The sequence below is a fragment of the Pelophylax lessonae genome, assembly GCF_965119305.1.
Source record: "Pelophylax lessonae genome assembly, chromosome: 2".
Lineage (NCBI taxonomy): Eukaryota > Metazoa > Chordata > Amphibia > Anura > Ranidae > Pelophylax > Pelophylax lessonae.
This window is the reverse complement of record NC_138769.1, coordinates 627,100,275-627,114,818: the sequence shown is the minus strand read 5'-3', so window position 1 is coordinate 627,114,818 and position 14,544 is coordinate 627,100,275. Positions and strand designations below refer to the sequence as shown.

At 44.0% G+C, this 14,544-nt stretch overlaps 1 protein-coding gene across 1 annotated transcript in view; it reads left to right on the top strand.

Moving 5' to 3' along the window:
• ATP8A2 (ATPase phospholipid transporting 8A2) overlaps positions 1 to 14,544 on the top strand; it is a 979,867-nt gene that overhangs the window by 269,860 nt on the left and 695,463 nt on the right. Inside the window, exon 15 of the mRNA XM_082246766.1 lies at positions 1,347 to 1,391. Coding sequence (XP_082102892.1) covers positions 1,347 to 1,391 — 45 coding nt within the window. The remainder of the gene's footprint in view (positions 1 to 1,346; positions 1,392 to 14,544) is intronic.

Here is a 14,544-nt window from a genome sequence, read left to right as displayed (position 1 = left end):
GGAAGGCAAAGGTTAATGATACTATATGTATGTTCCGGTTATGAATTGCACCCTCATACTGGTAATGGGGATAAAACCATTTACCGGAATGTAAATCTAAAATGTATATTTGATGTTTTAGAATGCTTAAAAGGTCTGTCAGTTTTCTTTCCACTGTGTCCCAGTGGGGAGCTTTCCCTTCATCCCTGCTACAGACAAAAGATAGGACGTTATCGGAAATTCCCTTTGATACAGTTTTAATCAGAACAGGTGTCTCCATTGGATGATCCCCCTCACCTTCAGTTGCAATGACAACCATACAATGTGCATTTCCCAATCTTTGAGTAAATGTGGTTGAGGGGGGGAAATCTCGTTAACGGGCACACATCAAAAAAAAAAACCTACCTGAGGTTCTAACTTTTCCCCACCCTTTTGATGTCTATGAGGATCTTTTTATATGTAGCCCCAAACAATGAAAATAGTACCGCTCGAATGCTCCCCAAACAGTTGGATCAGCATGTGAAAAGACAGGTAGGATCGGCTTGTCAGGCTGTAGTAGACTTCGACAAAATGGTTGCTGTCTGCACACAGCACACGACTCCTTGTTGCAAAAAATGTGAAAGAAATGGGTAAAAGATGGCTTCAGCTCCTGTTCCCCACCTGTAGAAAGCGCATCAGATGCGTTTTGCCCTTTTCAGCGCTGAAACTGGTGAAACACATCTGAGAAGTTCTCTACGGGTGAAGAACAGAAGCTGAAGCCATCTTTTACTTATCTCTTTCCCATTAATGCCACAAGAAGTTGGTGTCTATGTACAGACGTCCACCATTTTATATAAGGATCATTTGTCACATAGGTCAGAGTAGTGCAATGGCCCTGGAGTTAAAATCCAGAAATTCAGTGAGGCAGAGACGACATGCTTATGTCTAATTTTATCCCAAATCCCAAAATTGAGGAGACTATTCCTCATTTTAGGATAGCAGGAGGAGCCATGTAAATCATTTCTTTGTGCTCTTGTAACCAACTGTACATACAGAGGTGCTGGTTTACAGACCAGATACATACTCAAATTTTAAAGTCATTTATTCAACACTGCATACAGCTAGAGTAGGGCATGGGAAGGAATGAGAAAGTATACTGGACACAGCCCTCCACTAAAGAAGTGCAGAACATAACATGAGAGTCGACTCTTAGGAGCATTGAGGTTAGAACTGAAACCATGCCTTCCCTGCACATCTCTCCTACAGCAGCTGTCATTTTTATATTGTGCACACAGCCTAACATTGTATATGTGTTGTGAATAATCATTCATGCTCTATATATATTTCCATATATTTCACCTTGTTTCTTATTTTCACATAACTGGAAGACACTTTCCAGAGTTTGAGAGAGAACGCTCCTCTGAAGATTTCAGGTAAATATATCTGTTTTCATTGTCTTATTTTAGGACATTTTTGAGCTAGCTTTCCAATAAAAAGCCCTACATTACTTTTTCTGTATTAAGACTGTATTATTTATTGTTCTGTATTCATTTTATGAAAATTGGAAAAGTTGACATGTACCAATTGTTTGTAATACAAAGCCACTTCCCTGCTTGGGTGGAAGAGAAGTTAAATCTGATTTGCTGAAGTGAACAAGCAACATGCTGCCTCCTGTTTTGATAAATCAGCTTAAGGTGAATCTATGCCCAGACTATGAAAATGAAACAAGTCTCTCTAGCTGATTTTAAAGTGATTGTAGCCCAGGTTTACTCTGAGGCCGTTTTGAAATCGTGTGAGTTCAGCTGAGCTCACACGATTTCAAGCTGGCATTTCAGTCTGACTTCGGGGTTGACTTCATAGACATCTATGCAGGTTTCTGCACAGGTGTCTTTGGAAATCACCCCCCCCCCCCCAAATCGCCAAAAGTAGTACAGAAACTACTTTTGGGAATCGGTGCGGCGCCGCAAAGTCGGCATCGCGCCGATTTGGATGGTGCCATTGCCGACAATTGGCTCAGATTTGACATGCGATTTGACATATCAAATCACATGTTAATTAGGACCATTGTAAATGTGGATGTAAAGTCAGAAGGTTTTTTATCTTAAAGGATTTGTAAAGGCAGAAGGTTTATTATCTTAAAAGAGTTGTAAAGGCAGACGTTTTTTTATCTTAATGCATTCTTTGCATTAAGATAAAAAGCCTTCTATGTGCAGCAGCCCCCTCTCTGTTCAGCGATGTCCACGAGTCCCTCGGCTGTCCGGGACTCTCCCTTCTTATTGGCTGAGACACAGCGGCAGCGCCATTGGCTCACCAGTGTGACCAGGGGCTTGATCACTGGATGCACTTGTTTATACACATCAAGTGTTTTTCAGCCAAAATGCTGATGCTCCTGGACACGCTGGCTGTGAATTTTTTTTTTCTGCCTCTAAACTTTAATCACCTATGTGTGCAGGGACACATAGGCTAACATGCAGGAGTATTTAGAGACAGAAAAAAAAACCTGCCAGACTCTCTTTAGAGTCACATTAAAAACATCCAGTGTGAGGTCTAAAGCTGACCACAGATTTTAAAATCTCTTCTTCTAAACACATTGTTTCAAACATGAGTGTTCATGTGTGTCCAGTTTTCCAGTACAAAGTCATGTACAGGGGCACAATCCTATTAACTAGAATGAATTAACTAAAAACAATATAATTTGTATTTATTCCCTGTAGTCTCTAGAGCAGCCTTTCTCAACCAGTGTGCCGCGGCACACTGGTGTGCCGCCAGAGGTCCTCAAGTGTGCCGCGGGGTCATGGGAGAGAAGGGCTGTCAGATGAGCCCAATCTCCTGATCCCCTGCCGATCTGTACATCGGCACCGATAGAGAGCTCGGTCAGCCTCAAAAGTGAAGTTAAAGGAAGGGGAAGTGTGCTGTGCTCTCTGCTTCCCCCTACAGTGCAGTACCCAGTTAAATAAAAAAGGTACTGTGCTAGAATGTCTCAAAAGGCTTTATATATATGTGTGTGTGTGTGTGTGTGTGTATATATATGTGTGTGTGTGTGTATATATATATATGTGTGTGTGTGTATATATGTGTCTGTGTGTATATGTGTGTACTTGTGTGTATGTATGTGTACATGTGTGTACGTGTGTACGTATATGTGTGTACATGTCTGTATGTGTGTTTGTGTGTCTGTGTGTGTGTCTGTTTGTGTGTGTGTGTATGTTTTAATCCTGACCCCCCTATTCCTGTACCATCAGAACTGCTTTTGTAGGGATTGTTTGTTATAGCAGCAAGGACTGCTGCTACTCTGAAAAGCAAAGCCATGCTATGATTGCTTTTCAGAAGCATTTTACAGGCGGTAAAGAGGCAATATGTTGCCTCCTCACTACTTGTTTTAAGCCCGCTCCTAAAGAGCAGAGCATTTGTCTGTGTGTCAGGAACAAGTGCGATTTTGCACATGTTCTGCGTCACACAGTAACGTGAACCAAGGCTTGGACAGGGGTGCCTCAAGACTGAAAATACTTTTCAAGGGTGCCCCGACTGAATAAAGGTTGAGAAACACTGCTCTAGAGCAGCATGAATGTTACACTGGCTGAAAGTGAATGTCATTTAAAAAAAGTAAATGGGATTGAGTTGTCAACTCATGTTATAATAGAAACTGTAAACTGCCTGAACATACATTCAGTTTATCTCTATGTCAAAATTTGAAGGAATACTCCACTTTTCTGAAAAAATATAATATTACAACACATGCCATTTTGCTGTTTATTAGTATACAATATTTATTATTGATACATAGGAATTGATTCAGTAAAACGTGAATAAAAATCTGGTGCAGCTCTGCATAGAAACCAATCAGCTTTCAGTTTTTTTTTTTTTTGTCAAAGCTTAATTGAACAAGCTGAAATTAGAAGCTGATTGGCTACCATACACAGCTGCACCAGATTTTGCACTTTCCAATTTTAGTAAATAAAACCCACAGAGTGAATATTCACCCTTGTATTTTAGGCCTACCTTGAGCAAAAACATTGATAAAATACACCCCTTAATATTAGTAAAGTGAATTTTCAGACTCCATGCACACTAGCGTTTTTTTTTTTTTAAGCTCCAAGAAACTGTTATTAGCATTTTTCTGCTCCTAGAAGCTAAATAGTGTTATCCTATGTGTCCATGCACACTACTTAAGACTATTAGGGCCGGTTCACACTGGTCCGACATACGCTCCGACTTCGAGAGCTCAAGTCGCATGACATGTCAAAATAAATGGTTCCCTATGAAATCTGTCTTAACTGGTCCGACTTTGAAAAAGGTTCCTGCAATGCTTTGGTCCAACTTGGGCACGATTTTCGCCCATTGATTTGAATGGAAGTTGCCTCCAAGTCAGATCATCATAAACTGATCAGACTTGTGGCATGCAACTTGTGCTCTGAGGATCTTATTGGGGAACCCCATGCCATGCCCCCCCCCCCCCCAAAATCCATACCAGACCCTTATTCGAGCATGCAACCCGGCAGGTCAGGAAAGGGGGAGGGGCGAGCGAGCACCTCTCCCTCCTGGACTATAGCAGGCCACGTGCCCTCAACATGGGGGGGGGGGCCCTTGTCCCTATGTTGATGGGGACCAGGGCCTCTTCCTGACAACCCTGGGAGGTGGTTGTAGAGGGTCTGTGGGCAGGGGCCTTATCAGAATCTGGAATCCCCCTAAATCTAGGGGGCCTCAAGATCCCGCCCCCCTCGATATGTGAAAGCAGAGGAACTGCCAGGAACACTAGTGATTTAACATAAAGGAAGTATACAAAGAGAACAGGATACGCTCTCATACAAGTACATGGTACAGCAGTAACGGAAATATGAAGTTTTGGGGTAACAAACGCTTTAAGCAAGCCGGTTATATCCCACCTAGGTGCAAAGTATTTTGCGTGGAACAAGTTAAGCAACAATATAGGACTTATTAAAAGGCTGTAGAGGCAAGACTTACGGGTTGATGTTCTGCCTCCACAGCCTTAAATTAAGTTTTATATTATTGCTAGCCCTTTTCCATGAAAAATACTTTGCACCTAGCTTACGGTCCTTTGATTTGTTCTGATTTCACCAGTTTATGACTTTTTCCAGGCCATATTCTGGGCTATTGGCTGCTGTTTTTTACCCAGTTGCTCTTTGCGCCATTTTTAGCCTTAAAGAGGAAGTAACCCCCCCCCCCCCAAAAAAAAAGAAAAAAAACCCTGTAAGAAAAAGGCATAATGAGCTAGTATGCATCGCATACTAGCTCATTATGAAATATTTACCTTAGAACGAAGCCCCTGCAGTGCCGCCCACTCAGCAACAGGACGGCTGATGCATTTGGCGTCCTGCTTCCTGGTTCGCGTCCTCCGGCCTTCTGATTGGCTGGAGGCGCGTTTACATCACTCCTGCGCGCAGGAGCCGCCGTTCACGGCACAGGTCTCTGAGGGAATGCCACGGGTGTTCAGAGAGCATACTCCGTTGACGTCATCAGCTGCATTAAAAGTAAATATCTCCTAAACGGTGCAAGTTTAGGAGATATTTACAGTACCTATAGATAAGCCTTATTAAAGGCTTACCTATAGGTACAAGTTCCAAGAGAGGGTTTACAACCTCTTTAAAGTAATTTTTTTGTACTTTGTGCCAGAATACATACACTTCTTGTATTCTATATCCCACCTAGGGGACTTCCTGTAACAGTGAGTGTGCATGATTCACTAACATAGGAGAACGTCATGCCCTTCCACTGAAAGCCTTTAAGGCAAATGCACGCTTTTGTTAAAACCTTTATTTATAGGAACTGTAGCTGTCTAATTCCTGACCGAAAAGCCCCAGCGTTAGACAACCTCGTTTCTTCTATTTCCAAAGTCACTCTGTGAAACACTTAAAGGCCCGTCTATTTGATATGTTTGTATAACAAAAATGCTTTAATCTTCCTATTTATTCTATGCACACAATTATTTTATTCCTTAATCCAATGCCAGGCGAGGTCTAACCAGCATAACAGAGGGAAGTTTTGTGGGTCTCCTTGGCAGAGGATAGGCGAAACACGCTTTCTGCCTCCCTCTGTTTATATTACATACAAGTTTATGCATTGAACAGGACTAGTCTGAATGTAAACAGTCCATGTTAAAGAGAGAAAAAACCCTTTATATTTAAATGCATTTTCCTTCTTTTTGTTAGCTGAATTGGGTTAATGTGCCAAAACCGGTCCTTATTAGTTGTTTCCTATTAATATGTATCTACTACTATGGAAATATGTGATCATTGCTATTAGCATTCCTAGACTATTGCCTTAGTCTTCTTAATACTTAATATGACCTGAATCATTTAATCACTTTAGCCCCGGAAAATTTGGCTGCTCAATGACCAGGCCACTTTTTTCAACTTGGCACTGCACGAATTTAACTGACAATTGCGTGGCCATGCAATGCTGTACCCAAACGAAATTTAAGTCTTTTTTTCCACAAAAACAGAGCTTTCGTATAGTGGTATTTGATCACCTCTGCGATTTTTATTTTTATTTTTTGCGATATTAATAAGAAAAGAGCAACATTTTTGAGAAAAATTGACATTTTGTTTTTTCACTGTTAAAAAATATCCAATATATTAAATTTTTGTCATATATTTAGGCCAAAATGTATTTAGCTACATGTCTTTGACAAAAAAATCCTCAATGAGCGTATTTTTATCCACTTTAAGACCGGAAGCCAGGCTAGGCCATATTTTGCGATTCAGCACTGCGCTACTTTAACGGACAATTGCGTGGTCGTGCGATGCTGTACCCAAATGAAATTTATGTCCTTTTTTCCCCCCACAAATAGAGCTTTATTTTGGTGGTATTTGATCACCTGTGCAATTTTTCATTTTTGAAAAAGAGAGCGACAATTTTGAAAAAAAAAAAATATATTTTTCACATTCTGATATATAAGATTCCCAAAAAATAAATTTATAAATCAAAATTTTTTAACATTTTAATTTGTTTTCTGCTACATATTTTTGGTAAAAAAAAAATCGCAATAAGCGTATTTTGATTGGTTTGCGCAAAAGTTATCGCAGCTACTAACTACGGGAAAGATTTGTCATTTTTATTGTTTTTTTTTTTTCACTAGCAATAGTGGCGATCTGCTATTTTGTTTGCGGAACTTCGACATTGCGGTGGACAGATCGGACCCCTAACTGACATTTTTGCCACTTTTGGAGGGACCAGTGACATTACTACAGTAATCAGTGCTAAAAATATGCATTGTTACTGTAATAATGACACTGGCAGGGAAGGGGTTAACACTGTTGGGGATCAAGGGGTTAAATGTATGCCTCATGCTTACTGACGTGTGTGGGGGGAGGGGGTTCTGTGACACAGACAGAGATCGCAGATTCAGCTATGCTGAATCCTGTAATCTCCTCCTGTCTGTCACAGAGAAAATCCGCCTGCTTTGTTTGCACAAGCGGGTCGATTTTATCACTCTTTTCCCGACGATCGGGGAAGAGAGGCGGTGATCACCGCCTCTCCTCCTCCGGTCCGGCTCCCGCTGTGCCACAGTAGCAGCACAGTGAGCAGTCCTAAAGTGGTTAAGGGCCACTAAACCAACAATGCTAGTTAGCATTACTTAACTACTTGCCGACTAGCCGCTGAAGTTTAGTTTTACGGCGGCAGGGGTGCGCGCTCGTGCCCATTCGCCACAGGGGAAGTTGATCAGCAGGTCCAGCGGCCACGATAGCCGCTGAGCACTCGCGATTGCTCCCTGTGGAGACAGAACGGCGGTCTGCAGTTGTAAACATGGCAGACTGCTGTTCAGTCAGTTATGAACACAGAGATCCTGTGTTCCTCTTATTTAGGAACAAAGTTCATGCAGCAAACCCATCCCCCCACAGTTAGAAAGCACCCCCTAGGGACACATTTAACCCTTTGATCTCCCCTGGTGTTAACCCCTTCCCTGACAATGTCATTAGTACAGTAACAGTGCATATTTCTAGCACTGATTACTGTAGTAATATCACTGGTCCCACCAAAAGTGTCGAAAATGTCAGATAGGTGTCCGATCTGTCCGTTGCAATGTCAGTCCCGCTAAAAATCTCTGATCACTGCCATTTCTAGTAAAAAATAAATAAATAAATAAATAAAAATGACATAAATCTTTCCCCTAGTTTGTAGACGTGAAAACTTTTGCACAAACCAATCAATATACACTTATTGGGATTTGTTTTTACCAAAAATATGTAGCAGAATAAAAATTGGTCCTAAATTATGAAAAAATTAGATTTTTAATTTTATTCTATTGGGAATGTTATATGTATATAGCAGAATGTAAAAAATATTGTTTTTGTTTCAGAATTGTCATTCTTTTTTTGTTTATAGCACAAAAAATAAATTCACAGAGGTGATCAAATACCACAAAAAGAAAGCTCTATTTGTGGGGAAAAAAGGACATACATTTTATTAGGGTACAGCGTTGCACGACCGTGCAATTGTCAGTTGAAATAAGGCAGTGCCGTATCACAAGAAATGGGCTGGTCATTAACCTCCTTAGCGGTATTCCCAAGTGTGACTCGGGGTGGAATTTTAGTGCCATTAGCGGTAACCCGAGCCACACTCGGGGTACCGCCAGGGAGCATCGCTGGATCCTGGTAGAGGTTACTTACCTTGTCCCCGGGATCCAGCGATGTGTCCCTGCATCATACGGCGGCCGAATCTTTTGCCCGATGCTGTGAGCCCAGGCTTCAGTCTCCTGCGACGCTCTCAGGGGGGTGGAACCAGTGGCAAGTTTGAAAAGTAAAACACACAAACACACTGATATATTGTAATCCTATTGGATTACATTACAAAATAAAATAAATTGACTTTAGTTTGCCCCCCAGTGCCCTTTCCTGCAGTTTTACTGTACTTTTCCTCAGAAGCGTCTTGCTGAGGGACAATACAGAGGGAGGGAGAAGAACCGCACACTGCCAGTCCTGAGAGAGTGAGTACATAGGCAGCTACCACTGAGGACATGCAAACTGGTGGCCGCGGCCAACCGGGCAAAAGCCTGGTGTGCCCTATGGCCAGTCTGGGCCTGCTACTACTCCTCATATGTAAAGGGATACCACACGTGTGGGATTTTTTTACAGTCTAGACACACAGCAGTGTTGCCAACCTACCAGATTGAAATTTACTGACACAACACCACAAATTTACTGGCAAAGCACCTCACTGACATGACATTTCCTCTCCTGAGACACTGTGACAGTCTCTCTCCACACCAAGTGGTCCCTTCAGTAAACTCCTGTCCAAACTGCACTGACAGTCCCGCTCCTGGCTTGCCTTGCTCCCATCCCACAAACGAGGCTCCGGCCCCTCCGCTCCCCTCCCTTGCACATGACATCCCACAACATGCTCAGTCACTGCCTCTGCAAGACCCACCCCCTGCTGGTGCCACCTGAACACACTATAGCAGGCATTTAGATGGTCTCAGCTGGCTCTGGACCAGAACTGCACATGCATCACAGCCATACATCTTACTGGCAACCTTTTTTTGTCACTGGCATTTACTGTCAGGAGAAAAGTGGCCATGTTTTACTGGCTGCCAGTAAAAATACTGACAGTTGGCAACACTGGCCCGACATCGAAGAAGCACCTTAACTACTTATTGTCCGGGCTAATTCTGACATTCCTCTGCTACATGTATAAAACTTATCTTTTGCTAGAAAACTTCTTAGAACCCCCAAACATGGTTCTTTTTTTTTTTATCAGAGGCCATAGAGAATAAGATATTGGGCGTTGCATATTTATGTTACAAGGTATTATCGCAGTGGTTTTCCAAACACATATTATTTTGAAGAAAATACACTTTAATAAATTTTAATACACAAAAACACAATATAATACCCAATTTTTTTTGTACAATATTAAAGATAATGTTACACCGATAAATAGATACCAAACGTGTCAGGCTTTAAAATTGCATCCTCCTGTGGAATGGTGCCAAACTACAGTACCTAAAAATCCCCATAGGCTACACTTTAAAAGTCTCTACAGGTTACCAGTTTAGGTTTACACAGGAAGTCTGGAGCTAGTATTATTGCTCTCACTCAGATTTTTGCGGCAATTCCTCACATGTGTGGTGCAATCAGCATTTACATATGCATATGTGACAGGGCGCTCTCATTTTTTCTTCTTACTATTTATTTTACAAGGGATGAACAACACAGATTGGTCTGACCCAGTAACGGGCAGGTACAAAAAGAACCAAAACCCTTGTCGCTTCTGGTTTCTGACGTCACACAGTGGGAGAAACTACATCAGTTCCCCACACTGTGTGCCCGGAGACAGATGCCACCACTCTCATCCCTACTCGGTTCACTGATCGCTCTGGAGAGCCTGGTAAGGGCAAAGCGGGAGGAGGACCACCTTCCACTGCCTGTAAAAGTAATCAGAGCAGCTATTTAGCCACTCGGATTAATTTTACCGGCTTCAGAATTGTGTTATGGGGGTAATTAGAGCGGTATTAAGGCGTATAGCGGTGATTAGGATGCTGGTATGGTGGTGATCAGGGCGTTGGTATGAGGTATGGCGGTGATCAGGATGCTGGTATAGTGTTTGGTGTGTGATCATGGAACCTGTATAATGTATGACATTAATCAGGATTCTGGTATGGTGTATGGCGGTGATCAGAACGCTTGTGGTGATCAAGACTGTATGTGGTATGGCAGAGATCAAATTGCTGGTATTGGGTATAGCGATGATCCAGATGCTGGTATGACATATGGCAGTGATCAGGATGCTGGTATGGTGTATGGCGGGGATCCGGATGCTGGGTGTATGGGGATGATCAGGACGCTGGTATGGGGTATGAAGGTAATCAAGACGCTGGTATGATGTGGCAGTGATCAGGACACTGGTATGGCAGTGATCAGGACGCTAGTATGACCTATGGTGGGGATCAGGACGCTGGTATGACATGGTGGTGATCAGGATGCTAGTATGATGTAAAGGGGTGATTACAACACTGGTATGGGGTATGGCGATGATCAATACGTTGGTATGAGGTATGGCAGTGATCAGGGCATTGGTATGGCGAATGGTGGTGATCATGGCACTGGTATGGCAGTGACCAGATGTTACTCTAAGCACTAATGACACTGAAAGGTGACGGGGGGCTTGCTGAACACTTTATTGTTGTTACACTTGGGGCAGTGATCAGGGACACTGGGGCAGACTGGCACTGGAGTCTGTGAGTATACTGTACATCAAGTCTGACAGGTTGCTATACACTCAGAGGCTGCAGCCACGGTTCTCTCTTTTCTCACAGCTGATTTGTGTGAGAGCAGAGAGAACCAATGTTTACTTTTGGTTTTGTTTGTTTGCCATGTTGTTGCATACAGCAAACATTGGATACAGCAATCACATGGTATAAGACCATGTGATCACCTGGACACAGCGGGTGTGCGCTCTGTGAGCCTGCGCAGGATTTGCCAACGCGGGATGACATATAGAAATGTATCAGCACGCATCCCGTCTGGCCCATGTACATAAATGGTTAAGCTCAGTGTTTAGAGGCAGAATAGAAACCCTTCTGGTTTGCATTTTGTAGAGGAGTTTTCTGGCAGAAAAAAACGCTAACCCTCCTAAATGGTTCGAAACGCTTCTAAACGCCTGTACAAAAACTAAATCTACTACTCGGCTTCTGCTGTCCTATGTAGTTTTTGGTGGCTCAGACAACAAGCCAGATTGGACATTCACAGCCTGACAGTGAGTCCCATGGCTGTTAACCCCTTCACTGCAGTGGTTTTGAGAAACCTATTAGCCCCCCTCAGGGCTGTGGTGGAGCAAAAAAAAAAAAAATAGGGGAGATTGGATGAAAGGGTTCTTACATTTACTTTCTGCTTGATTAGAAAGGGGGGTTCTTATTTCACCTGGGGACCCTATTAGACATGGGGGGGGTGTTTCCCATCAGGGTCCCTAACTTCTTTAGAACCTCTGTGGCCCCTCAGAAGTGTCCTATTTCTACTGTTTGAGCATTGAGTAATTTTCCACCTCTATGACAGAATTTATGGAAATGGTCACTACCTGTAGAAGCCAGAAAAGTCCCCCTCTTCAGTCCTGCCTCCTTAGTCGTTGTCTACCTCTGTCCTGACTAATGGCTTCTTACAGGAGGAGAAAGTCATGAATAGAAGAAGAGGTGTCCAAGATTTCCATGTAGGAGGAGTTTTTACTGGTCTTCCAAGCTCAAAAACTTGACTGCTCTGCTGGATCAAGGTGGAGGGCATTTTGGTGACCCTCATGGCATAAAATTGGCCCAGGAATGCATGTTACTCGGATGTAATTTGACTTCTGACGGAGACACTTTTTTAGGCTGTCCCGAACTTCTGTCACAAGGACTGGTCCCATATCCTGCTTCTCGGTCATTGGCATTGACGATTTGACTGTTGAAGCATAGATCCTTAGGGGCAGGGGCTTGTTTGATTAGGTCATGACCAATGTAGAATAGATGTCACCCCCAAACTCTTAGGCTGCTTAAAGCCAAAGGCTCCACCCCCATGCCATAAACCTTTCCCTTTACCTAAATAATTGAGACCACACCGTGCTTGGAGTTAATTGGCCACAGCAGCCATTTTATTAACCCTTTTACCTTAAAATTAACATAAGGAGAAAAAACATTCCTTACAAACATAAAACAATCAGTCATTAGGCCTGTTGGTCTTTGAGGCTCCTCCAAATAATTCCAAATCCTGCACTGCGGGACCTGTGCCCTGATAGGCCTCCAGCCGCGTCACCGGCTCGGAGACAAACCACTCCCCGCAGTGCCACCATTTTGAATTCCATTTAAACTGACATTAAATGGAATGCACCATAGGGACCCATACCAACGATGAGTCCCAACCATACCCTTATCCTAAACTGTTCACCTCCCCCGCCAGCAAAGACCAACAAAACGCCCAGCTGCCATGACAATATAAAATTCCCCCAGAAAGGACAGAAAGCACAAAAGACATGAATCAAAATCAACCATAACAGTCCCAGAAATTAGGGAGGGTGGGTGGGAAGCTTCTTCTTCCTTCGTCCGTTGAACTTCCACTGACCTCCAATCTGAGGGGCCACCCCTCCTAACTGTACCTCAACCCCTCCCAAACCTGATACACCAATCCCTGAATACCCCCCAACTCAAAACAATTTAATTTAACTCACACCTGCCCTGTCTCCCCTCTTCACATGGTCATGTCTGCCCTGCGCTATTTTTTTTTTTTTTTTTTCTCGCTTCGGGCCTTGCTTGACCAATGTAGAATAGATGTCACCCCCAAACTCTTAGGCTGCTTAAAGCCAAAGGCTCCACCCCCATGCCATAAACCTTTCCCTTTACCTAAATAATTGAGACCACACCGTGCTTGGAGTTAATTGGCCACAGCAGCCATTTTATTAACCCTTTTACCTTAAAATTAACATAAGGAGAAAAAACATTCCTTACAAACATAAAACAATCAGTCATTAGGCCTGTTGGTCTTTGAGGCTCCTCCAAATAATTCCAAATCCTGCACTGCGGGACCTGTGCCCTGATAGGCCTCCAGCCGCGTCACCGGCTCGGAGACAAACCACTCCCCGCAGTGCCACCATTTTGAATTCCATTTAAACTGACATTAAATGGAATGCACCATAGGGACCCATACCAACGATGAGTCCCAACCATACCCTTATCCTAAACTGTTCACCTCCCCCGCCAGCAAAGACCAACAAAACGCCACCAGCACCCAAGGGTGACACCTTACCCTTGCGTGCCCCTCCAAACCCTCAAGGCTCGCTGGATCCCATCCTGTAATCCCTGGGCCCATAAATCTATACCCACCGCATTGAGGTGGACTCCATCATCCCGCAGATACCGCCATGTGTCCACTTCCAACTCCAGGTGGCGAACCACCAACCCCCCATTCCGACACACAAAGCGCCCCACTTCCTTGTTCAACTTAATCCGAGCCTTATTAAGGCGCGCGACCGACCTGGCCATGCGCCAGGACGTGCGGGCCACCATATCCGACCAAACTACAAGCAGCGCCGGAAAAGCCGTGCGCAGCCGAAGGAAATCCAACTTTATGTCCCTGATCAAGGCCCGCGCGGACCTGGCCCCCAAATCGTTGCCCCCGGCATGCAGCACCAAAACATCTGGCTGCCTGTCCAACCGGGCGAAACGATGCACTTCGGGAAGGACCCTGCCCCAAGTAAGCCCCGGCACCCCCAGCCACCTGACACAAGCCTCGTGCCGAGAAAAACCGAGTTGTCTACCATTAGGACGCACCTCCGCTCTCCGGGCCCCCCAGAAAACATACGAGTGTCCCACGATCCAAACAAGGCAGGGTTCCAAACCTACAAGAAAAGGGGACAAAAGGAAAAGAAAACCAACCAACAATCAGACAACCAGCCGGGCCCACACCCCCCCAACGACAAAACCACCCCCCGTACATACCCTACACCAACAGCTGTGGACGAACGTACAACAAGAACCTCCTAGACTCCCAGCGCCCAATGCGTTTGACCGCATCGTCGTTCAATCCCCAGCGTGCAGCCTCAGTGGCCGCCCCGATCCGAAAGGAATGAGATGCAAACCTACTGGCATCCAAACCCAAAGAGCCCACA